We start from the raw sequence: 27623 nt of genomic DNA, 5'->3' as shown, positions 1-27623 counted from the left end.
CCAGATTAGAAGTTGGTACTTCTCTTATTTCTCAAGATATTCTGCTCACAATGTTCAGACATACATGGCGGCGGCCATCTTGGATTTTGACGTGGCGACCCAATTTTCAATAGGGTTCTTCCTTGTGCGTAGATACACCCACACACCAGATTAGAAGTTGGTACTGCGCTTATTTTTCAAGATATTCCACTCACAAGGTTCAGACATACATGGCATCAGACATACATGGCGGCGGCCATCTTGGATTTTGGCGTGGGTTGCACCCACACACCAAATTAGAATTCGGTCCTTCGCTTACGCATGCACGCACAGACGCACACACGCACGCACGCACGCACACATGGACGGAGGGGAAAACCATAGTCCCCCTTTCGCTCCGCGGTGCGACGGGGGACAATAAAGGTGGAAAAGGTCAGATTCAATGCAATTTCATTCCAGGCTATAAGGCAACAAAAGGTGAAAATTTTGAAAAGGGGTGTAGACTTTCTATAGGCACTACATACTGTATATATAGTGTGGTTTTATATGCAATATACCTCATTCTAAGATTCAATGCTGTAATTTTAATAAAGTTTTATCCAATAATCTTCAGCACAAGGTTGTGTTCCTGCTGGTCTTACATTTTAGCAAACCCAAATATATTGTTCTGAAGACGTGGTCTTGAGAGCAAATTTGCAATTCATGTTACCCCAGTGGAAGTAGGAGGGTTAGCAAAATAATACACATTTTCATTTCTACATAAAGATTGGAAAACTCCAAACAGTTTGCGAGACTTGCTTCCTATTCATACCTTGAGGATTTAGGCCTCAAAGCCCGCTTGATCCGAGTCATAAGAGAAGAGAGAATAGGAAATTTGAAAGAGTGGCTAAATCCATATCCCACCTTTCATCTGAAGTGGCATTTTGCTCTTCCACATTGTACTTGTTCTTTGAAACAAACTTATGAAGCCGACGCTCTTTCTAGAGAACAACAAAGACGTAAATTACCACTCGAAGGCCAGGGAAGTAGTCCGACAGACAGCCTTACACAAATGGCATGCATATTCATCATCAATTCCCTGAAACAAAACAACTTCGAAGAACAATCACAATCGGCATTATTTTAAAAGGTTGCTGTCACAATTCTTCATGTATGCCTTCTATCAACCTCTGCACGTTACTATTCCTCAAAATCATGTTTATAAAAGGACTTCATTCTTGCATTTAGTCTGAATTTGAAATATCTTCACTCAGGCGTAATGCTAACACAGTCCATGCCTCATGTACACTTTCCAGGCTTGCAAAGAAGTTTCGGCAAAATGCATAACAACTGGTTCATTGAAAATCCAATCAAAGTGATTGATATAAATGTATTTGACCTATTACACACAGAAAGCTGATCAATGTGCCAAGCCTGATAATGCATTCATCCAGATCGACAACAAAATAATGGGCATCAATTCCCAAATCAGCATTGTGGGTTCGTAGTAATTACAGGGATTGGTTGTGCGTTGAGGTTGAGATATGAATGAATGAATGAATGATCGTTTTAAGGCCATTTTTCCCGCTAGAGCGGGGGTTAGCCTTGCGGGCCCCATGACAATCATGGTTCCCTGTTTGAGGCAATGTTTTTTTATGGCCGGATGCCCTTCCTGACGCCAACCCTTGGTCGCCTCTTACGATGCGCAGGGATACGGTGTACCTATTCTAAACCGGGGTACACACCGGGGTATTCGTGGGATAATTAAATGATAAATTGCAACTACTTTCACCCACAAGTGAAACATACAAACTGGGAAGTAAAGAAAGAGGAAGCGGAGAATTAATGGGGAGGGGGAAGGTGGGGAATGGCAGGTTGCTTGCGAAGGCAGAAAAAGGGAAGTGTAATTGGAATGAAATATAACAGGATCTCCTACATCCGTTAATTGCACTGTGGTCGGTTAAATTACGAGAATCTCAGCATGCAGGGCGATGCATGAATGTATGTGTCGTCCTTCGCGTGTACATAAAACCAGAGGACCAGTCTACCATGCGGACGTTAAGATCCCAAGAGCAGGCGAGTTATCGCCCGATCCGGAAGCAAAATTACATATATTTGCACAATCACTCTCACCAACTCGCACTTGACAAGTATAGTGATTATGCCAATACCTCCAACGTGGGAGTCAAGGTAGGTACCTCGTCCTGCAGTGGATAGAAAACAGGCAATAGTTATGAGAGTGATAATGCTAAATTATACTCACCAAAAGTTTACGTGCATCAAAATCAGCAATTATCCCATAGTTTGAGAAGTGTTTGTTTGCTTGTTTGACTCGTGTGCACTCCTGAACCACTGGAAAACTCATGGTTATACCTGGGGCGGGTCGGCTCTCCCCAGAGGTTTTACCACCTGAAACGTTCCCGCACAGGAACGTTTCAGCTGGTAAAAAAAAATTCAGTCCCAGAGGTTTATGGGGGACGACCCCATTTTCTCTCATTGTAAATATATATACAGTCACGTGAAAACGTAAGTACACCCCATGTAAAGTTTTGACTTTTTCAACATATTTCAACATACAGCTATTTGATCTTCATTTCAACAATATTGATAGATAAAGGTGATATAATATAACAAATATCATGAAACATTTACATTTTGTAGTCCATTGTATAATTTAAATAAACATAAATGCAAATTTCGCATGTGGAAAAAGTAAGTACACCCTTGGCTCTAATAGGTGGTATTGCCCCCTTTGGCAGAAACAACCTCAAGTAGGCGTTTCTTATAACTGTCTACCAGTCTCTGACATCGACTGGGAGAAATTTTTGCCCACTCCTCCATGCAGAATTCTTTCAGCTGTGCGATGTTTGAGGGGTTTCTTGCATGCACAGCTCGTTTCAAATCCCCCCACAACATCTCGATGGGATTTGGATCCGGGCTTTGACTTGGCCATTCCAGAACCCTCCATTTCTTTCTTTTCAGCCATTCCTTGGTGGATTTACTGGTATGTTTAGGGTCATTGTCATGTTGCAAGGTCCACCTTCGGTTGAGCTTCAACTTTCCGACAGATGGCCTCACATTATCCTCAAGCACCCTCTGGTACAATGAAGAATTCTTCGTGGATTCTATGATGGTGAGCTGCCCAGGCCCTGATGCAGCAAAGCTGCCCCAAACCATAATATTTCCACCACCATGCTTTACAGTTGGTATCAGGTTCTTGTGGTCAAATGCTGTCTTTGGTTTTCGCCAAACATGTCTTCTGGTACTGTGGCCAAATAGCTCTACCTTTGACTCATCTGTCCAGAGCACATTGTTCCAGAAGTGCTGGTCTTTGCCTAGGTGTTCATTGGCAAACTTTAGTCTTGCCCTGATGTTCTTTCTGGACAGCAAAGGTTTCCTCCTGGCACACCTCCCATGTAGATCAAATTTGTGCAGCCTCTTTCTAATGGTAGACTCGTGCACTTTGACATCAACAGTGGCAAGAGCTACCTGTAGGTCCCGTGATGACATTCTGGGGTTCTTCGAGACTTCTTTCAACATCTTGCGGTCTGCTCTCGGGCTGAACTTGCTGGGGCGGCCTGGCCTGAACAAGTTGGCAGTTGTTTGGAATCTTCTCCACTTGTAGATGATCTTCCGGACAGTCGAATGTGTTACGTGGTCCCCTCGGTGACTACCTGGTCTCGGTGACCCCCGGACCGTGAGAGGACCTTCGCCAGAAAGTAGTATTATATATGCGCTTTCGCAACGCAATCCCTATGAATTCCACCCAAGAGAAACTGATGTTCAATGATATATTTCCAGGGTAAGGATATAATACAATTTCAATGATACAATCACGGATATTCCCCGAGCAATCAACAACAAACAACCATCAACAATTCCCAATCCACAATCAATTCCCTATATGATTAAGATGGCCATCTTATATATGTGTGTCCACTTCTGTACTCACGACCCCCTTTTGGTCTCTGCCCCTCACAATGTCTCTGGGCCCCTCCTGACCAAGATGCTGGTCGGCGTCGCCGCTCTCGGGCGGTTGAACGAACCCCGGGTGGACGTGTTTCCACCGGGCAGGTATCGTACCAGGCACCGCGGCTGCAGCCCCTCGTGGCCACGCGAAGCGGGTACGGTAAAGCAAGCCAAAAGCCCCACGCCGCTTGTAAGGCGTGTTAGGCCCCAACGTGCGACCCGTACGCGTCTGTTTAGACGGTGCCGCGAACGGTGCCAGACGCGGGGTCGATGCACGGCCCCACGTCAACTTGACGTCTCCACCGGGTAGGTACACGTCCCGGTAACTCCTCTCGCCAGACGGGCTTCGGAACGCCGCTTTTCCACGCAGCGCAAGGTCGATCCCACCTTTCGTCGGAGCGGGGCGAGGAAGAAAAAGAATACACGTCGCTTTTCTTCCTCGTGTCTTTTCCTCTTCCGTTTCCGGTCACTTCCGTTTCCGGACACTTTTTCAGAAGGGCTCCTGACCCTCCAACCACAACAACCCTTAATCTACTACGCATGGATAAGCAAAGACCTGAATGGTAATTCACATACATTCACATAAATATGTAACAAATGCTTGATTTCAAATTGTTTGCAGATCTTTTTGAATCCCTTCCCAGACTCGTAAGCATCTATAACCTTCTTTCTGAAGGCCGCAGAGAGCTCTTTTGATCTAGGCATAGTGACGCCGCACACTTCAACAACAAAGAGCAAACCAAACTAAATGTCTGAGGTTTAAATAAGACAGGTTCCTAGATCCTCTCTAACGATGTTCTAATCATTTGCACCTGAGCTGGTGCACCTGATTCTCATTTTAGGTGTTTGAAGTAGCGATAAATGTCGGGGTGTACTTACTTTTTCCACATGCGAAATTTGCATTGATGTTTATTTAAATTATACAATGGACTACAAAATGTAAATGTTTCATGATATTTGTTATATTATATCACCTTTATCTATCAATATTGTTGAAATGAAGATCAAATAGCTGTATGTTAAAATATGTTGAAAAAGTCAAAACTTTACATGGGGTGCACTTACTTTTTCACGTGACTGTATATGGCATAGCACCAGACCCAGTGGAAGGGAGTATTTCAAGTGTTGCCAAAATACGTCAATTATGGGGGAATTATCCCGTCCATAATTTCCGGGGAGAGCCGACCCGGCTGCAACTTCCGGGGAGGGCCGACCCGCCCGCAACTTCTGGGGAGGGCCGACCCGCCCGCAACTTCCGGGGAGGGCCGACCCGCCCGCAACTTCCGGGGAGGGCCGACCCGCCCGCAACTTCCGGGGAGGGCCGACCCGACGGCAACTTCCGGGCAGGGCCTACCTGCCCGCAACTTCCGGGGAGGGCCAACCCGCCCGCAACTTCCGAGGAGGGCCGACCCATCCGCATCATCCGGGGAGGGCCGACCCGCCCGCAACGTCCGGGCAGGGCCTACCTGCCCGCAACTTCCGGGGAGGGCCGACCCGCCCGCAACTTCCGAGGAGGGCCGACCCATCCGCATCTCCCGGGGAGGGCCGACCAGCCCTCAACTTCCGGGGAGGGCCGACCTGCCCGCAACTTGGACGAGGAGAAAGAGCGAATAATGTTTATGGGGGAGCTGTCACTACAGACATGGTATAGAACTTCGAACCTCATTGAGCGAACTTCCAGTGCATTCACATCTCTCTCAAGTTATTTCCTCAATTGCCAACATGGAAAGTTACAACATTGTAATAATAATGGAGAACCGACACGCCCGCAACTTCCTGGGAGGGCCGACCCGCCCGCAACTTCCGGGGAGGGCCGACCCGCCCGCAACTTCCGGGGAGGGCGGATCCGCCCACAATTTCCGGGGAGGACGGACCCGCCCGCAATTTCCAGGGAGGGCGGACCCGCCCGCAATTTCCGGGGAGGGCGGACCCGCTCGCAATTTCTGGGGAGGGCGGACCTGCCTGCAATTTCCAGGGAGGGCGGACCCGCCCGCAATTTCCGGGGAGGGCGGACCCACCCGCAATTTCCGGGGAGGGCGGACCCACCCGCAATTTCCGGGGAGGGCGGACCCGCACGCAATTTCCGGGGAGAGCGGACCCGCCCGTAATTTCCGGGGAGGGCGGACCCGCCCGCAATTTCAGGGGAGGGCGGACAAGCCCGTAATTTCCGGGGAGAGCCGACCTGTCCGTAATTTCCGGGGAGAGCCGACCCGTCCGTAATTTCCAGGGAGAGCCGGCCCGTCCGTAATTTCCGGGGAAAGCCGACCCGTCCGTAATTTCCGGGGAGAGCCGACCCGTCTGTAATTTCCGGGGAGAGCCGACCTGTCTGTAATGTCCGGGGAGAGCCGACCCGTCCGTAATATCCGGGGAGAGCCGACCCGTCCGTAATTTCCGGGGTGGGTGGACACGCCCACAATTTCCGGGAAGAGTGGACCCGTCCGTAATTTCTAGGCTATGTATACAAACCCCCCAAAAACACTCTGGGACATGTTAAAGCTTTCAAGCTCTACGGAAGTGTCAGGAACAAGATGTTTATGTTTTTTTTGTTGACCGTTTAGTTATTCCAAGGAGCCTGTCATTGTTGCTTGTCGTTGAGACTGGGTGTTATGCTGCTTGCTCATGTAGGCTCTCACGACTAATCTTGTCCTTGTTCAGGATCCTGATAAAAGGGTATCATTGGATTGCCGTTGATCCAATCCAATTGTTGGTCTGGACAGCTCGCCGAATCTCCAGGAAGGATTTCAATGTGAAACAAGATTGGAGGCCGGTCGACAGTTGTCGACTTCAAAGCCCCCACAACAAGTCAGAATGCACTGTTCAATAGCGGGTCTAAGGGTTTTGGATGAGTGTTGTGGGCCTGTACAGAAGCACAGTACTCTGCAATTGAAAGGACAAGGGCTATTGCAGCTGTCCATAGTGTTCCGACACCGGTGCCCCATTGAGTCGCAGCAAGTTTCCACACCAGGGATAAATGAGCGCACACCTTATCTCTTGTTCCTGCGAGATGGCAGCGGAAAATAAGGCTTCTGTCAATAGTTACTCCTCAATATAATGGATATTTCTCGTGATGAAGCCACTTTCCACAGAAAGTAACATCTAATTCTGCACTGGCGGATTTATTATCCAAATGGAAAGCCATAACAACTGTTTTAGTAGGGTTCAAATTGAGCCTTCGTTGTTGGAAGTAGCTGTTGAGTATGGTCAAGTCGTAATATTACATCAAGAAAATCTTTCAAGGATGAGGTATACTCATAGTACGAATCAGAAAATACCACACTCAGTGGCATAATTGTTAGAGCATCGGCTTTGAGCCCGGGAGGTCTGGGGTTCAAAGCGCGGCCGAGTCATACCAATGACTTTAAAAGTCATATGCACTGCTTCCTTGCTTGATGCTCAGCATCAGAAAAAGGACAGAGCACAGCCAAACAACCATAGGTTAGCAACCATTGTGCAGGCCTGATGGGTCAATTTGGTCCTCCTGTGTTGAAGTTTCTTGTCGGGGAACTCAGATTAAAGTTGATATTTGAACTACGTATTAACTTCCTGTATTAGCTTTCTTGCCACTTCTTTCAACATCTTTCAACACTCCCATCTGATTGCTTAACCCCTTGTTGGGATCCAAGGTTCAAATTTCATAAAATAAATACATTTGCACATTGTCCACTGGTGTACTTGCAATTCATAGAGTACATCAACACCTTACAACAGCCTTTATAGATACAGATCCTCCATGAGCTAAATAAATCAGTAAAAGCTAAAAACACTGAATCGGAAAGGCAAATGAAGAAAGAAATGGCACAGTTATGTAGATCTGAGAAATACACATCAACAAATATTTCAATCTAAAATTTATGCAAACCTTCTGCCGTGTTACCTGATTAAATGCTCCTTGCTCTCCAGGGCAGTCATCATACTGGTCAACTGCAAGAAGGAAGCAAATCTGACATTCAGGAATGCACAAAGGTGAAACGAGAAAGCATCCAAAAATGCAAAGCCCAAAATGCAAAGCGTCCCGCTTTGTACTCAAACGAAACTTGACGAAAACAACAGCGAAAAATAATTGTACATATTATTAATTTGCGTTTTCCATATCTTATTATAACAGAGCAAACGTATCAGGGGCTTTTGGGTCTTAAGGGTATTTTGGTTCTTCTTGGTCTTTAAGGGTCTTTTGGGTCTTCAGGGTATTGTTGGTCTTTGGGGTATTTTGGGTCTTCGGGGTCTTTTTGGTCTTCGTTTTTTTTGGGTCTTCTGGGTGTTATGCATATTATGCATGTCGCTATGTTTATGTGCGACGAAAACGTCTTCTTCTTCTTCTTCTTCTTCAAATAAAATTAACAACCTCTTAATTAACCCTCTTAATTGCGTTAAGATTGCTGAGACCCCCCAGACCTTTTACGACCCTTTAATTCCCCCAAGACCCTTCAGACCCCCAAATACCCAAAACACCCCAAATACCCTTCAAGGCCCTGAGGCTCAAAAAGACCCAAAACACCCCGAGGACCCAAAACACCCCGAGGACCCAAAACACCCCGAGGACCCAAAACACCCCGAGGACCCAAAACACCCGAGGACCCAAAACACCCCGAGGACCCAAAACACCCCGAGGACCCAAAACACCCCGAGGACCCAAAACACCCCGAGGACCCAAAACACCCCGGGACTCAAAACACCCCGAGGACCCAAAACACCCCGACGACCCAAAACACCCCGTGGACCCAAAACACCCCGTGGACCCAAAACACCCCGTGGACCCAAAACACCACGTGGACCCAAAACACCACGTGGACCCAAAACACCCCGTGGACCCAAAACACCCCGTGGACCCAAAACACCCCGTGGACCCAAAACACCACGTGGACCCAAAACACCACGTGGACCCAAAACACCCCGTGGACCCAAAACACCCCGTGGACCCAAAACACCCCGTGGACCCAAAACACCCCGTGGACCCAAAACACCCCGTGGACCCAAAACACCCCGTGGACCCAAAACACCCCGTGGACCCAAAACACCCCGTGGACCCAAAACACCCCGTGGACCCAAAACACCCCGTGGACCCAAAACACCCCGTGGACCCAAAACACCCCGAGGACCCAAAACACCCCGAAGACCCAAAACACCCCGAAGACCCAAAACACCCCGAAGACCCAAAACACCCCGAAGACCCAAAACACCCAGAAGACCCAAAACACCCCGAAGACCCAAAACACCCCGAAGACCCAAAACACCCAGAAGACCCAAAACACCCAGAAAATCCCAAAACAACCAGAAGACCCAAAACACCCAGAAGACCCAAAACAACCAGAAGACCCAAAACAACCAGAAGACCCAAAACACCCAGAAGACCCAAAACAACCAGAAGACCCAAAACAACCAGAAGACCCAAAACACCCAGAAGACCCAAAAAAAAACGAAGACCAAAAAGACCCCGAAGACCCAAAATACCCCGAAGACCCAAAATACCCCAAAGACCAACAATACCCTGAAGACCCAAAAGACCCTTAAAGACCAAGAAGAACCAAAATACCCTAAAGACCCAAAAGCCCCTGAAGACCCAAAAGCCCCTGAAGACCCAAAAGACACCAAAGACCCTTCAGACCCAAAAGCCTCTGAAGACACCAAAGACCCAAAAGAGCCTGAAGACCCAAAACACCTCAAAGACCCAAAATACCCTCAAAGGCCCAGAGGATCCAAAAGACCCAAATGGCCCTGAAGACCCAAAACACCATGAAGATCCAAAACACCCCGAAGACCCAAAACACCCCGAAGACCCAAAACACCCCGAAGACCCAAAACACCCAGAAGACCCAAAACACCCAGAAAATCCCAAAACAACCAGAAGACCCAAAACAACCAGAAGACCCAAAACAACCAGAAGACCCAAAACACCCAGAAGACCCAAAACAACCAGAAGACCCAAAACAACCAGAAGACCCAAAACACCCCGAGGACCCAAAACACCCAAGGACCCAAAACACCCCGAGGACCCAAAACACCCCGACGACCCAAAACACCCCGTGGACCCAAAACACCCCGTGGACCCAAAACACCCCGTGGACCCAAAACACCCCGTGGACCCAAAACACCCCGTGGACCCAAAACACCCCGTGGACCCAAAACACCACGTGGACCCAAAACACCACGTGGACCCAAAACACCACGTGGACCCAAAACACCACGTGGACCCAAAACACCCCGTGGACCCAAAACACCCCGTGGACCCAAAACACCACGTGGACCCAAAACACCACGTGGACCCAAAACACCACGTGGACCCAAAACACCACGTGGACCCAAAACACCCCGTGGACCCAAAACACCCCGTGGACCCAAAACACCCCGTGGACCCAAAACACCCCGTGGACCCAAAACACCCCGTGGACCCAAAACACCCCGTGGACCCAAAACACCCCGTGGACCCAAAACACCCCGTGGACCCAAAACACCCCGTGGACCCAAAACACCCCGTGGACCCAAAACACCCCGTGGACCCAAAACACCCCGTGGACCCAAAACACCCCGTGGACCCAAAACACCCCGTGGACCCAAAACACCCCGTGGACCCAAAACACCCCGTGGACCCAAAACACCCCGTGGACCCAAAACACCCCGTGGACCCAAAACACCCCGTGGACCCAAAACACCCCGTGGACCCAAAACACCCCGTGGACCCAAAACACCCCGTGGACCCAAAACACCCCGTGGACCCAAAACACCCCGTGGACCCAAAACACCCCGTGGACCCAAAACACCCCGTGGACCCAAAACACCCCGTGGACCCAAAACACCCCGTGGACCCAAAACACCCCGTGGACCCAAAACACCCCGTGGACCCAAAACACCCCGTGGACCCAAAACACCCCGTGGACCCAAAACACCCCGTGGACCCAAAACACCCCGTGGACCCAAAACACCCCGTGGACCCAAAACACCCCGTGGACCCAAAACACCCCGTGGACCCAAAACACCCCGTGGACCCAAAACACCCCGTGGACCCAAAACACCCCGTGGACCCAAAACACCCCGTGGACCCAAAACACCCCGTGGACCCAAAACACCCCGTGGACCCAAAACACCCCGTGGACCCAAAACACCCCGTGGACCCAAAACACCCCGTGGACCCAAAACACCCGTGGACCCAAAACACCCCATGGACCCAAAACACCCCGTGGACCCAAAACACCCCGTGGACCCAAAACACCCCGTGGACCCAGAACACCCCGTGGACCCAAAACACCCCGAGGACCCAAAACACCCCGAGGACCCAAAACACCCCGAGGACCCAAAACACCCCGAAGACCCAAAACACCCCGAAGACCCAAAACACCCCGAAGACCCAAAACACCCCGAAGACCCAAAACACCCAGAAGACCCAAAACACCCAGAAGACCCAAAACACCCCGAAGACCCAAAACACCCCGAAGACCCAAAACACCCAAAACAACCAGAAGACCCAAAACAACCAGAAGACCCAAAACACCCAGAAGACCCAAAACAACCAGAAGACCCAAAACAACCAGAAGACCCAAAACACCCAGAAGACCCAAAAAAAACGAAGACCAAAAAGACCCCGAAGACCCAAAATACCCCAAAGACCAACAATACCCTGAAGACCCAAAAGACCCTTAAAGACCAAGAAGAACCAAAATACCCTTAAGACCCAAAAGCCCCTGAAGACACAAAAGCCCCTGAAGACCCAAAAGACACCAAAGACCCTTCAGACCCAAAAGCCTCTGAAGACACCAAAGACCCAAAAGAGCCTGAAGACCCAAAACACCTCAAAGACCCAAAATACCCTCAAAGGCCCAGAGGATCCAAAAGACCCTGAAGACCCAAATGGCCCTGAAGACCCAAAACACCATGAAGATCCAAAACATCCCGAAGACCCAAAACACCCCGAAGACCCAAAACACCCCGAAGACCCAAAACACCCAGAAGACCCAAAACACCCAGAAAATCCCAAAACAACCAGAAGACCCAAAACACCCAGAAGACCCAAAACAACCAGAAGACCCAAAACAACCAGAAGACCCAAAACACCCAGAAGACCCAAAACAACCAGAAGACCCAAAACAACCAGAAGACCCAAAACACCCCGAAGACCCAAAATACCCCGAAGACCCAAAATACCCCAAAGACCAACAATACCCTGAAGACCCAAAGACCCTTAAAGACCAAGAAGAACCAAAAGACCCTTAAGACCCAAAAGCCCCTGAAGACCCAAAAGACACCAAAGACCCTTCAGACTCAAAAGCCTCTGAAGACACCAAAGACCCAAAAGAGCCTGAAGACCCAAAACACCTCAAAGACCCAAAATTCCCTTCAAGGCCCAGAGGATCCAAAAGACCCTGAAGACCCAAATGGCCCTGAATACCCAAAACACCATGAAGATCCAAAACACCATGAAGACCCAAAAGACACCGAAATGGTCAAATATGCCTACTCCTCTGAAATGACATGTGGTGAGGCACACGGAGCGTGCCGAGTCACGCTAGTTCTCATAATAAAAGTTTGTTGAAGATTTGATGACAAAAGCTCAAATGGTAAAAAAGTGATGGCCTGGAAAGACACACTGAAGCTCAATGGTAAATAAATAAAGAAACGCGGTTCTAATAAATTTTAAAAATAGGGGCAATACCCACGGGTGCTCACCGAGTAGAATAAAGCAATATACTACACCGACTAAAGGTATTGTTATGTTTGTGGGGGTAAACAAAGAAATACGTTAGGAAAGTTAGAAATGTGTAGATTAGAATGCTCCATATGTCGTAGAGAATCTCGATGTAGTAAGTGGGCCACATGTCCGGGTAAGAGTGTTTGCATGTCACCATAAGGGGTGTGGCTTTGTGCTAATTAATTATAGGGCATAAAGATTAATTCCAGTGTGTAATTTGCCTCATGTGGTCTTCCCTTCGATGTTATTATATTCGGCCAGCCAGGAATTTGAGGGCTCAGTAAAACAACGGTAGCGCTGCAATGGGACTCATTCGCTCACAACGCCGCCAGAAACAGCATTTGCCGATCGGCAAGGAACCGACGTCATCCGAACATTCCCGAACTGAGATTAACTCTGCCCCCCCCCCCACCCCCCCGACGACTCATGATAATTGAGTAGTGCTCGATGATTGGACAGAGGGTGACGTCGGCGTCAAACATTCAAGAGCTGAAGGAAAAAGACGCCGTCTCGCCATCTTGGTCTCTTTGTGCTGGCGTTTGTTGGAGGCGGTCGCACCTATATTCCTCTTTTTGTCTTGGTTGCGTTGGCAAATGGCTGCGTCTCAGGCCATGTCCGTTCGTCAAGCTTTGGAAAGTGGAGGGAGGAGGAAGAGGAAGACGTCTCGCCCTTGCTAATTCACTCACCTCGGTCACGCAAGCAAACAGTGGGTTTGTTTTTTTTGCCTCGTGTGCGCCTGCAGAGATGTTCCGGAGCTTTGGTGGAATTTTTGCGATCGTGAGGAAGAGAAATAAGGCAGTTTGGTTTGTGGAGCTCTTGGCGCGTCGGTCGGAAGGCGTCAGGAGCAGGAGAGGACCAGCCACACGAAATCCCTTCACGTTGTGGCGACACGGAGAGGAGCTTCGCACCATCATGTGCATCTTTCCCGTGCACAGCATTTGACGGCCTTGCTTGAACAACAACGCTAAGTGCTGGCACTATAAACACCATTTTATTTTCATTTTATTTTATTTCTCCCAATGTCTGTAATTGAGTTCGCGTGGAAGGTCCCTCACCTTAGCCTATTACTACTATTAGTTTTTACCTCAACATTTTTATTGTGTTTGCATTTATTTTCATTAAATCATTATTTCTTGAATTTTACTTTTCTTGTCTTGTCCGTTTCTTCGTTTGTGGGTCGACGAATACAACCCCGTGTCTGCCATCCGTCCCAGGTAAGGCTTCGGTCCCTGCCCCGCGCGCGCCAGAAATAATCCCGCCAAGTTCGAAATACGCCTCGGCATTAAAGCTCGTTTCGGTCATTCATCCCCTTGGGGTGTTAACGCCTGGGACGCGAAAGTATTTTCAACAGTATCACGGTATAAAAACCAATTTCAATAGGGCTGCCAGCTCAGATTATGGTTGTTGTCTGGGACACAGGTCCTACAGTAAAAAAAAGAATTAATGTTCCCAAGTTACTCACATGCCACATGCAAAGGGGAAAGGAGATGGGCGTGTAAACTTGATAGTGTAATTAATTTGAGGCTAAAGAGGAGGATTAGATGCAGTTGCATTATTCAGTTAATATCACTTAAACGACACATTGAATGCGGAAGTAGAGCGAACTTCATAAGTAACAAGCACCGTTCACATAATCCACAATGTACAAATGTTTTCAAAATAGTTGGAGCTGAGCAGCATGAGCCGCATGTCAGGGGTATGCTATGAAAACAAATCAGTAACTGAGGATATTTAAACAATGCATTCACTCAAGGCATAAAAAGACATTGAAAATGCCATTGAAGAGGAAGAAAACCACTTTCCTGATTAGATAGGGTATAGCATTCTGTTGGACCTTTCTCTATTTTCCTGCCAAACATGGCATCAGGAAACGATGGTCTAGCCAATTTGGCGCCCCCTTCTGATGTCGCGTAAACATAACAGTTTGTGAGCTGCAAGAATCACGTTGCACAAGTTTGTAACAGATGACACATTTGTATTTGGTAAATATGAGCAGTCAAACCACTCGCACTGCTGCGTGATTGCAAGCTGAAGAACCAAATTATCATCACATGAGCAATGGCATGGTCCTTTTCGTGACGTGTAAAAAATACAAATTATCAGCCAAATTATTTAATAGCAAAGCAAATTATTTTCATGCACAATAATCCAGACAGGGTGGTGGTCGGGTGGGCCTGTACTCTTGACAGAATGTCGGTACATTCACGACAAGTTGTGAATGTTTCAGGGGTTAAGAACCAACCATGGACAAGTGGCCTTTCCATTTTGGGGGACATAAAATTTCTGCTGACCAGCCATGGAAAGCAAACCCCAAACCGTCCCACTTCCCTTCCTTTAGCAATCCGCTTAAAGTACAATAATACCTCAACCAAATAAACAAATATTCTCAAAAACTGTCATCTAGAGGTTATAGGTTATACATCATACATCATCATGGAAAAGTCATGGAAGAGCGGAATGACAGAGGGCAGAAGGTTAACAGAAAGGCTTTATCAGGCACATGCCGCCACAATACACAAATACAAAATAATAAGCTGCAGAACCACAAAGGGTCAGCGAGAACAGCACAAATGCCAAGGGTGAACTGGGATCAAAATGAGGTAGTGATGGACTGGTGAAGCTTTAGGAAGAAGGCCCCCTCGAGGCTGGCTCCATGCCTCACATCTTGATCAGTTTGTCGCCGTAGAAACCAAGGCCTTCAAGATCATTGGAATCTCCAATGATGAAGCTGAGTCTACAGGCCTGTTACTTTTCCACTTTTCCATCGCAGACAGGTCAATGGTCGCTCTTTCTTCTACCACCTCCTTTCCAGTCGTGCACCCTCTGCTGTTGTCATTCATCCCCCCCCCCCCCCCCCCCAACCCAGGTTTCTACAGGGTCGCATGGTCCACCATCAATCCCCTTCTGGTGAAACTCCCCAAATCCAGAATTGCTGCTCACCTCCACATATTTGTTCCTCTTTTCTCCGACCAGTAGAATCAACCTCCGCATTCTCTTCAATCATATTCTTCACTTCCTGGTCTTCAACACATTGATCACCATGATCTCACATCATTCTCCATCCAAAACCATATTTCCTACCCCCCATGAACCCCCTCTACCACCTCCCCCTCCTCCTTTCCCCAAAACCCATCGCCCACAAAATTTCCAGTTTGTCCTCCCATATCCATCTTGTTCAACCTGTGCATCCTCCCATACACCTCATTCCTCCCCACACCCCCTAGTCTCCCTCTAGTTTGTCCCTCAACCTTGCTGTTAGTGTCCCCCCCCCCCCCCCTCTCTTGACACTGCTCCTTTTGCTCCGTTGTGTCCTGATTAGTTCTGTGTTCTAGCTCTTCCATGAGCCTTGACTTTTTATTCCAAAAAAGGCCACAAAAGAACAGACTAAATTTCAGAAATGCCAATTTCAGAAATGAGAGAAAAGAGAGATAAGGAAGTGGAGGTAAGCCCTCAAGTCTGCACAACCAATCATTAGGTATACATGGAACAAAGGGTTGTGGAGGAGAAATAGACATGTTCTTAAGAATCCTTGTGGGAAATGGAAATCTTTAAAGTGTACTTCCATTAAAAACTGTTGATAACCACAACAACAACAACAACAACAACAACAACAACAACAACAACAACAAAAACCTCAAGTTAAACATACCTTGACTTATGTGGAAGTATAGTCGTTGGTTTTCCATCCTACTCTGGTGCAACATTTCCTTCAACCTTTCAGCTTCTTGCCTGTAATATTCTATGGTGTACACCTGTGCGGACCAGATGTGAGAACGCAATGAGGAACAGAATAACAATTCAGTCACAGTACAGGAATAAATGTCAAGGTGAACATGAAATGCTATGAAACAATATAAAACTAGAGAGTTCATAGAACACCATAACCCATGCAGTAATGAAGTACAGTGTGTGGCATTTATATCTGACACTGGTAATGTATAGGTAGTAGACAAAAGAAAAAAACCATGGAAATACCATAATGGAAACACCACCAACTAATGGTGAGTCATGAAGGTAATGTTAATGGCATTATTGTGGTGATTTCACTTCAATTAACAGTGATCACGTGTCAATGTGTCCAGCCTCTTCCCTCTGTGGGCTCACCATTGATTAGTTAACCCTTAGATCGGATTGGCTGCTGTGCATGAGATTCTGAAAAAGCTGCTTTGTGATTGGTCATCCAGCATAGCCAACCCCCTTTTTAGCATTTATATGGAAGGGAAATCAATGTTTTTTTTTTTTGTTTTTTTTTTACTTCTGAGGAAAATCAATGGAGGCACGTACCACGTGTTATTGATTGCAACGTCAAGGGAAAGCAAAAGTTTATTTGTTCAATTGTAAGAGGTTGGAGAACTTTGGTATAACTTTGTAAAAGGTTACTTTGACAGGCCGCTCCGTTTTGGGGGAGGGCGAAGGGCAGGGAAGGAGGAAAAAATTTGCCATGAAAAGAGTGCTTCATAACCTCAGTGTTACCCAGGTAAAAAAGGAAATTGGATTTCCCTCTGTTACCATCACCAGGTAGTGCTACACGGTACACATTTATATGGAGAATTTACGCCCCTCTCCTGGTCCCGCACACCCCCGAATGAGGCCACGGCCACATAGCCTATGTTACCCCCAGTCAAAGTTGTATTTGTATTTGTATTTGTACCCCGAGTAAAGTATAAAAGTGTTTCTAGCTGGAGTACCCGGCATTGCTCAAGCGAAAAAGAAACATTAACATATTTGAAATGAGGGCAAATATGATAGAAAAGCAATTACATCCAAATCAGAATCCATCACAAATGTCAAATCATCATTTTACCTTTTCCTTGAATATGCTGGTGAATGTGCCGTTCATCACGTTTCTGAGTTAAGTAAGATGACGTTCAGGAGGCCTTACCACCAGCCTTACCACCAACTTCGACCGCTTCCGGAATTGTTATGTTATTTGTGTTCAAATGTCGAGTGATTGTTTTGTATTTATTTATGCGAATACTTGTATATAACTGTCATTAATTAAAAAGGCCTGGCACTCTAGAGCAATTTTTTTTTTAATCCCCAAAAAACGACCTTTTTTTTTTTTCGCCTAAAACACTCGCAAGCACTCACTGATGAGCCTCTGAAAGTTTGACAAAGATCCGTTCAGTCATCTATGAGAACAATGGCAACATACACAGACAGAGAGACAGACCAACGGCTCTCTTGTATAGTAGAGAAGATACTGTATATAGCAATAATAAGAAATATGACGTCACTATTCTAATACTTGTGTTGGACATTGTACATCTCTATATATAAAGGAGGAGTGTCTGTGTGTCTGTCTGGATGTCCGCTTATAACTCAAGAACTACACATCGGAGAAAAGTTTTAGACACAGATTCGGAATCAGCATAAAATCCTGGTGGTTATAGGCTACTTTATATTTTAATATCAATGGTTTAAAAAACCACGCCAGCTGCAATTCCATGGTGTAGTTTGTGGTGGCGCTATTGCCCCTTTCCGATCCCATGACGCATTGCGGTTCCGATTCGCGATAATGCTGGTATTGTATACATAGCTTGCAATAGAACAGCGATAATGCTATGCGCTATCACTGACACTTTTCCACCTTTTCCATACCTTTTAATCAGATTTACCTTGTCGTCCATCGTAACCACATTACGCTTGGAAACACCAGCATTATCCTTCTTTGGACCCATGGCTAACACAGACACAGTAAAGGAATACTGTACGTCGCGCCTCTGTTTTGAATGAGAATCAGCGGTTGCGCGTACATACAGTATACTGTACGTACATATTTATATATTTTTAATGTGCTTTTTATTGTATTTTAAATTGTTTTTTAGCTTCTTTTATTGTTAATTTATGTACTATTTTATTTATTTTAAATATATTTTTAAGGAAAACAAATGTTTTCACGTCCGTAGGAGTGACGTAAAGTCGCACATAATGACGTTCGCTGCCCGGTCATGAAGGAAATTATGATTCTCTTGACAAAGTGACATGAAGATCAGGCAGTTAACCTCCCAACTGAGTTTCTCAACAGTCGTCAGCCTCAATTCTAAAATCCTTAATTTTCATCCTATTGACTTGAACTTTGAATAGGATTTACATATCGGCTTACTGAATTAAACCACCAACTATTTTTGAGATCGGCGTAGGCCAAAAGGTCAACGTAGGCCAAAGGTCAACCACTTTTTTTAGTTTCTAAAATCCTCAATTTTCATCCGATTCACTTGAAATTTGAATGGGATTTACATATCAGCAAACTGAATTCAACCAACAACTATTTTTGAGATCACCATAGGCCAAAAGAGCAACATAGGCCAAAAGTCAACAACACTTTCAAATTTCTAAAATCCTCAACTTTCATCTGATTGACTTGAAATGTGAAGAGGATTTGCATATCAGGTCACTGAAATTGAACCACCAATTCTTTTTGAGGTCAGCATAGGCCAAAAAGTAAACATAGGCCAAAGGTCAACAACTTAAGGTGAAGTTTCTAAAATCCTACATTTTCATCCAATTGACTTGAAATTTGGATAGGATTTGCATATCGGGTCACCTAATTCAACCACCAATTATTTTTGAGGTCTAAAGGTGAAAATATCAATATGGGCCAAATTTCTAAAATCGTCAATTTTCATCTAATTGACTTGAAATTTGAAGAGGATTTGCATATCAGATCACTAAATTAAACCACCAATTATTTTTGAGGTTAACATAGGCCAAAAGGTCAACAACTTATTTCAGGAATATTTCAAGACATATTTCTGGCGCAGGGGCAATCAATGAAGGTTGTAGGCCTGAACTTCACAGAACAAGTCTTTGCCCATGGCCAGCTGTACGTGGGCTGCTCGAGGGTTGGAAAACCAAGCAATCTTTATGTCTTGGCACCAAGTAAGAAAACCAGAAATGTTGTATACCCAGAGGTTTTGAGAAATTGAAAATTGAAAAAACGTCATGTCGGAAATGTACTGTGATATTGCTCTAAAATATACATGTTCTTTTCATCATATATTTGTATTATTCTTATTCAACCCGGGCGAAGCCGGGTACCTCAGCTAGTATATATATATACTATATATATATATATATATATATAGTATATATATCTGTGTGGCAGACAGGCTGTTGGTTCCTTGCGGGTTATGCGGTATTTACCGTGTGAGACATAATTCGTGGCTGGTGCTCACCATTAAAGCTAAGAGGTGCCTTGATCAACTTAATAGACGATTTTGGTCCTCATTGGTTAGATTTTTTACAGTATGCCGTCCTGACGAGGGTTAATAAGCCCGAAATCTGGATTGGCGGCTCTGCTCGATGTTTAGCCAATGGGGACCAATTAATAAATCTCTGTCTGTTGACAGTGTGGCCAGGCTGAGGCCTCCGGGTCGGAGGTGACGCTTTGGTCTAGGACTTCGGTCCACAGGAGATCGGGACAGCGCTCGTCACGCTGTTATGTCGTTGATTATTATCCCCGCCGATCGCACCGCACCCCCTGGTTTTGGTTTGCACTGGCGGGAACGATGGTCTGTGTGGCAGACAGGCTGTTGGTTCCTTGCGGGTTATGCGGTATTTACCGTGTGAGACATAATTTGTGGCTGGTGCTCACCATTAATGCTAAGAGGTGCCTTGATCAACTTAATAGACGATTTTGGTCCTCATTGGTTAGATTTTTTGCAGTATGCCGTCCTGACGAGGGTTAATAAGCCCGAAATCTGGATTGGCGGCTCTGCTCGATGTTTAGCCAATGGGGACCAATGAATAAATCTCTGTCTGTTGACAGAGTGGCCGGGCTGAGGCCTCCGGGTCGGAGGTGACGCTTTGGTCTAGGACTTCGGTCCACAGGAGATCGGGACAGCGCTCGTCACGCTGTTATGTCGTTGATATATATATATATATATACAGTATATACAGTCACGTGAAAAAGTAAGTACACCCCATGTAAAGTTTTGACTTTTTCAACATATTTCAACATGCAGCTATTTGATCTTCATTTCAACAATATTGATAGATAAAGAATATATTATATACAGGGTGGGCCAAAAGTAACCATACATAGGGAAAATAAACACTTTTAGGAAATTACTCCAATAACGTAAGTTTTGCCGATTAACCTCTCCATTGACGTAAAAATTGGCTTCATCGGAAAACAAGATCCCAGATGAGAAGTTTACGTCATCGTTCAATTTGCTTAATGCCCATTCACAAAATTCCATCCGTCTATCCGGGTCGTCTTCACTCAGATGCTGCGCCATATGCAATTTGTATGGATGCCATTTGTTTGCTTTCAAAATGCACCTGATACTCAATCTGCTGACACCGCTTTCTGCAGACAACCGTCGTGTACTTTTTAGGGGACTCCGTGTAAGCTTTGTTAGTATTCTGTCCGTTGTATCTTCATCTGTGGCTGTACGTCTGCGACCACTTTCAAAAACCCTATGTATGGCTACTTATGGCCCACCCTGTAGAACGATCGTTTTAAGGCCATTTTCCCCGCTAGAGCGGGGTTTAGCCTTGCGGGCCCCATGACAATCATGGTTCCCTGTTTGAGGCAATGTTTTTATGGCCGGATGCCCTTCCTGACGCCAACCCTTGGTCGCCTCTTACGATGCGCAGGGATACGGTGTACCTATTCTAAATCGGCGTACACACCGTGATCATTCATCCCAGCAAGCTGGTACTCAATTTGCCGACCTTGGAAGGATGACAGGCTGAGTCAACCCCCCTGGCGTTAATTCAGCGATCGACCGGGATTCAAACCCAGGATCCTAGGATCCCAAGCCGGCACCCTAACCGCTAAGCCAACACCAGGTTAATATTGATAGATAAAGGTGATATAATATAACAAATATCATGAAACATTTACATTTTGTAGTCCATTGTATAATTTAAATAAACATAAATGCAAATTTCGCATGTGGAAAAAGTAAGAAATGGTTAGAAATGTATAATCTCTCCCCTGAACAACTATTTTCTCTCATATATTATAACACCCTTTTCTTCTTTTCCTACAAAAGGATGCTTTCGTCTTGCTCACCAAATCTATTCATTCCAAAAAATATATATAATACCATCTCTTACAGTTCCTCCTTTCTACATTCCCTAAACTATCCAGAACTCCACCCCTCCTCCAGTGTCCTCAAACGTATTTTTGACTCGAAGGTCTCAAACTCATTTTGCAAAAAATGTTCGTTTCCCATGAATCGTACACTTTTCAAAATCCAATCTCACCTCACCCCTCCCCTCCAAATCCTCCCCATCACCCATCCCTTTCAAATCTCCCCCCTTGCCCCTTCCCTCCCCTCCCTCCTAAACTCCCCCCCACACCCCTCCCCTCCGAGACACTCCCTCGCTCCTCCCCTCCTAGACTCCCCTCTCACCCCTCCTCCTCCTCCTCAAAGCATCCTCCCTGCTTCTTCCCCCTTCCAACTTTCACCTTCATCTCCCCAAACCTTCTGCCTCGCTCTTCCCCCTCCTCAAATAACACCTCACTGTGCCTCACCCAATCTCCATCAAACCTTTTGTCCGCCCCATTCTTCCCTTTCTCCAAGCTATTCTGAAATCTCTGAAATCTCTGACACACCTTCAACAGCTCTCCCTACCTCTTCCTCCTCTTCCACATCTTACCCTACCCCCCCCCCCCCCCCCCTGTTCTGGACCCGATGCTCCCCCTTCCTCTTCATTAACGGTATGGACCTCAAACATCCGGGGCCTTTGCTCAAACTTGACTGACCTCTCCATACAGGTTGCTTCTGACAAACCAGATGTGATCTGCTTCACAGAAACTTTCCTCCTTCATGATGTCTCTGATGCCTTGGTATCTCTCCCAGGTTACTCCCTCCTCCGGTATGATAGACCTGAGCCTCGTCCTGGAGGTGGGGTTGCCACCTTTATAAAAAACTCTCTTCCTCACTCGCCCTCCACTGCCCTCTCTCCACCTCACCCCCAGGAATACCTTTGGCTACGGCTTCCTCTTCGCTCCCACCTTTTGTTCATATGTGTGTTCTACAGTCCACCAAACAGCGATGACTCCATCTACATCTCACTGTCTGATAATATGGACCAACTTCTATCTACCCATCCCAACTCTCTCTTCCTCATATGTGGTGATTTCAATTGTCACCATGCCAGGTGGCTGGGTGTGGGTACCTCTCTCACCAGCCATGGCTCTTCAGCAAAGGACTTCTGCGACTCACTGGGACTGACACAATCTGTCAATTTCCCGACCCGGATCTCAGTCAACGGAGCATCTTCTCTTCTGGATTTGGTTATGACAAACTTCCCTGAAAATGTCTGCTGCTCTTCTTCTGCTCCAATCGGCTCATCTGATCATGTGCTTGTCAAAGTGGACATCTCTCTGACCATTCTCAGAGAGCCTCCTCAGCGTCGACGAGTCTGGCATTTCACTCAGGCCAACTGGCACGGTCTTCAAGCAGCCAGCAATCATCTGGACTGGTCTCCCATCTCTACCGCCTCTGACATCAACTCATCCTGGGAATTCTTTCAAAGTAAATTGCTCTCTCTCATGCACAGATTTATCCCATCTCGTCTTCAGTTGTCATACCCTTCCTCCCGTCCATGGTACACGGAATCTTGTGGTGAGGCTGTTGTCCTGAAACAACTTGCTTTCGTCTCCTGGAAAGCAAATCCAACGGAAGGAAATCTCATTTCCTTTCACAAAGCCCGAAACAAGTGTGTGTCCACCCTCAGGAGAGCCAGGAAACAATATCTCACCATTCTCAAGACCGAACTCTCTTATCTGTCTCCCTCTTCCAAATCCTGGTGGCGTCTGGTCAAATCTGTTTCTGGTGTTTGTTCCCCCTCCATCCCCTCCCTCACCTCAAACGGCTTAACGGCTGACTCCGCACGTGAAAAAGCTGAATGCCTCAACTCAGTGTTTGCCTCTAAATCTTGTGTCCCAAACCCATCCCTCTCTGTACCCACCGTACCCAGTCGTACCCAGCTGCTCCTGGACTCTGTGTCCTTTCCTCCTGACAAGGTGGAAAAGTTTCTGTCAACCCTCGACTCTGATTCTGCAACTGGTCCTGACGGCATCAGCCCACGGGTCCTAAAATCATGTTATTCTGCTCTTTCACTCCCTCTTTCTGTTCTCTTCACCCTCTCTTTTGCTCAAGGTCATCTGCCATCTGCTTGGAAATCAGCCAACATCACCGCTTTGCACAAAAAAGGTGCAAAAACAGATCCCAGCAACTACAGACCAATCAGCCTTCTCCCAATTATCAGCAAAGTCATGGAATTCCATCATTGCTTCAGATATTAAATCTTTCCTCTTCTCCAATGGCTTGATCTCTGATCATCAATTTGGTTTCAGACCTGGTCACTCTACTCTGGACATGCTGCTTCTGCTTTCTCAACAATGGATGGAGGTCCTCAACGCCAAACAGGAAATTAGAGCTGTCTCCCTTGACATTTCACGTGCCTTCGATACGGTCTGGCACCCTGCTCTGCTCACCAAACTCTCCTCCTTTGGTATCCATGGAAATCTCCACGCATGGCTGGCGGACTTCCTCTCTGGTCGTAGTCAACGTGTGGCCCTGAATGGGTTTCTCTCATCTCCTCTTCCTGTTCAGGCTGGAGTTCCCCAAGGTAGTGTTCTGGGCCCTGTGCTTTTTCTGGTCTTCATCAATGATCTCTCTGACTCTCTTGAAAATCCTCTCTATCTCTTTGCTGACGACTCTACTCTCTGTCGCTCCATTCCTCATCCCTCAGATCGGCAGTCTGCAGCCTCCTCACTCTCTGCAGACCTGGACAAAATCACAGACTGGTCAAACAAGTGGAACATGTCTTTCAATCCTGACAAATCTCACACTCTTACAATATCTCTCCAAAAGGACCGACTGGACAACCCTCCCATCTACTTTCTCAACAATCCTCTCCAAGAAGTTCTGTCGCTCAAGCTTTTGGGTCTCACTATCTGCCATGATCTTTCTTGGGAAAACCACATTTCCAAGCTGGCCTCCAAAGCCAGTCGCCGACTGGGCATCCTCCGTCGTGCGAAGTCCTTCCTTGGCACACCTGAGCTCCTCACCACATACAAGGCTTTCATCCGCAGCTCAATGGAATACTGTTCCCCCCTCTGGGCTGGTGCTCCTGCCTCACACCTTGCTCGGCTTCACGCTGTTGAGGCCAAAGCTTTCAGAATCATTGGAATCTCCTGCGATGTAGTCAACACCGAGGGCCTTTCACTCACTCACCGCAGGCAGGTTGGTGGTCTTTCTGTCTTCTACCGACTCCTCTCCGGCCTTGCTCCCCCAGCTCTCTATGTGCTCTGTCCCCCCAATATTCCTTCAGGTCGCACAAGATCTGCCTGCAACCCTCTTATGGTTAAACTGCCAAAGTCTAGGCTCTCTGCTCACCTTCACTCTTTCATTCCCCTTTTCTCCCGCCTCTGGAACAAACTCCCCCACTCCCTTCAATCCCACTCCTCCCTCCAGGTCTTTAAAACAGCTGTTCACCACCATCTCTTATCTTCCCCCATCGAAAACCTTGATCTTTTCTACCCCCGGTAATTCACCCCAGAGTCCTTGCAGTGTTCATATGTTTTATTCCTCTCCCACCTCCCCCCAAGTCCTCCCGATGTCCCTGCTCTCAAATGTTGTGTTTGTGTCCTTCCCCCTCTTCCCCCTCTCTTTTGTGTCCTTCCCCCTCTCTCCCCATCTTGTCTGCCGCTCCCCTTGTTTTTTGTGTTTTGTGTGTCGGTTTGTCTTTTTGTGTGATTAATGTTCGCTCTTTCACGAGCCTCGATCTTGTATACAAAAAAAACAAACAAAAAAAAACTTGGTGTGAGCCAACTCTTCTATTTTTGAACGTTTCTTTTTTTTTGGATCCAATATGGCTGCCAGACCACGTGAGCGATGACATCATAAATTTATATTCTCTAATATAATTGTTGCATAGATCATGCTCAATAAATTTCAAACTGATCAGACTAAGCGGTGTCCTTGTCGAATTATGACGTCATCATTATGGCACCAATGATTTCATCGTTAACACCTATTCCCCATATGGAGTTATTTACAATGAGCCACGTTTCAATTTTTAAAATGCCGACACGGCACACACTTTACTTAACTGAAATGCAGACACAAATGTTATATTTTCGTAAAAAATCGTCGGAATTTCGCCAAATCTGTTTGGTCATGTTAATATACCTCAGCGATTGACAAATCGGATATCAGAATTTTATTTGAGGTCAAAATGACCCCGTGAGGTCGCTCCGTACTTTGCCTGCTCGTCATGTGCAGTGAATGAATGAATGAATGATCGTTTTAAGGCCATTTATCGCCACTAGAGTGGGGGTTAGCCTTGCGGGCCCCATGACAATCATGGCTCCCTGTTTGAGGCAATGTTTTTATGGCCGGATGCTCTTCCTGACGCCAATGATATTGACGCCAATATGCAGTGTGGTAATTAATTCCATGCCCACATTAGCAGACTCTTCTTCTTCATGTAATAACAACTTCTAGCTTCCAGACCATACATCCGATCATCTTGAAAGTTTGCACACTTGTTGCACTTCATTACCTCTACTATAATATAAAGTTTCAAAGTCGATCAATGAAGCGGTTCAAGAGTTATACATTTTTATCTTGCCAAAACGAAGTTTTTGCAAGATGTATTAGTCAGCTTGTATGTTTGTTTTTTTGTTTGTTTTTTTGTTTGTTTTTTTGTTTTTTTGTTTGTGGTTAATCATTTTTTTTCACGTTTAGATCACTCTGTAGACCACAGTTATTATTGGAAACTCCTGTAACTTCGCATATCAGAGTCCTATAGAGATACCCTTCAGCACACAAAATTTTGAAGGTCAAGGTCAAAGGTCAAGGTCACTTTGTGGTCAATCATGGAGGTCGACGAAACCCTTATTTTTTGAGTAACTTTGATCGGATCGTCTCCAAACTTCATGGGAATCTAGTATATGGTCCGGCGCTCAGCTGATTAGTTTTTGGTGGCGATCGGCCTTGACCTTCATGGTTAGCGCTGGAGGTCGAAAATTATTGACCCCAAGGTCAAATGTTGAAACCCTTATTTTTTGAGTAACTTTGATCGGATCGTCTCCAAACTTCATGGGAATCTAGTATATGGTCAGGCGCTCAGCTGATTAGTTTTTGGTGGCGATCGGCCTTGACCTTCATGGTTAGCGCTGGAGGTCGAAAATTATTGACCCCAAGGTCAAATGTTGAAATCGTAGGTACCATATCTTCGCATATCTTCGCATGTAACTTCGCATATCAGAGTCCTATAGAGATACCCTTCAGCACACAAAATGTTGAAGGTCAAGGTCAAAGGTCAAGGTCACTTTGTGGTCAATCATGGAGGTCGACGAAACCCTTATTTTTTGAGTAACTTTGATCGGATCGTCTCCAAACTTCATGGGAATCTAGTATATGGTCCGGCGCTCAGCTGATTAGTTTTTGGTGGCGATCGGCCTTGACCTTCATGGTTAGCGCTGGAGGTCGAAAATTATTGACCCCAAGGTCAAATGTTGAAATCCTTATTTTTTGAGTAACTTTGATCGGATCGTCTCCAAACTTCATGGGAATCTAGTATATGGTCCGGCGCTCAGCTGATTATTTTTTGGTGGCGATCGGCCTTGACCTTCATGGTTAGCGCTGGAGGTCGAAAATTATTGACCCCAAGGTCAAATTTTGAAATCGTAGGTACCATATCGAGTAATACCTCATATGAATGCCCTTGATGAGTGCTTCCCAGATCTGTAAACAGTTTGACGCTATGACGTCATTTGATGACGTCATGACGAAAAAACGGAATTTTCATGAAAAAATTATTTCCTCAGTTCTCATCAAAATCTTTCAATATTTCATGTGCGTTGGTCATGAAGACATACTATTCCCCATACGAAATTATTAAGGTCAAGGTCAAAGGTCAAGGTCACTTTGCGCTTCTAGTGGATAGCAGTTCTGTTCACCTCACTGTGACCTGAAGCAAGTCACTCATGTTCACATTTTGGCAAGATACGGTTCACCCTGTGGGTGACATATGTTCATTTAAT

General features: G+C 46.3%; 1 protein-coding gene across 3 annotated transcripts in view; it reads right to left on the bottom strand.

Annotated features, from left to right (window-relative positions):
* LOC137431847 (uncharacterized) overlaps positions 1-27623 on the bottom strand; it is a 113079-nt gene that overhangs the window by 41993 nt on the left and 43463 nt on the right. For 2 of the 3 annotated variants that reach the window (XM_068123605.2, XM_078782571.1), the window contains 4 exons: positions 16254-16356; positions 7802-7848; positions 2130-2162; positions 883-959 (listed from right to left, as the gene is read on the bottom strand). In XM_068123605.2, the coding sequence (XP_067979706.2) occupies positions 883-959; positions 2130-2162; positions 7802-7848; positions 16254-16356 (260 nt within the window). The remainder of the gene's footprint in view (positions 1-882; positions 960-2129; positions 2163-7801; positions 7849-16253; positions 16357-27623) is intronic. The other variant, XM_068123606.2, reaches the window with a different exon arrangement.

This window comes from Myxine glutinosa, chromosome 7 (assembly GCF_964187855.1).
Source record: "Myxine glutinosa chromosome 7, kmMyxGlut1.1, whole genome shotgun sequence".
In the NCBI taxonomy this organism is placed as follows: Eukaryota; Metazoa; Chordata; class Myxini; order Myxiniformes; family Myxinidae; genus Myxine; species Myxine glutinosa.
The sequence above is the reverse complement of the archived record's forward strand: the minus strand, read 5'-3'. Positions and strand labels throughout refer to the sequence as shown.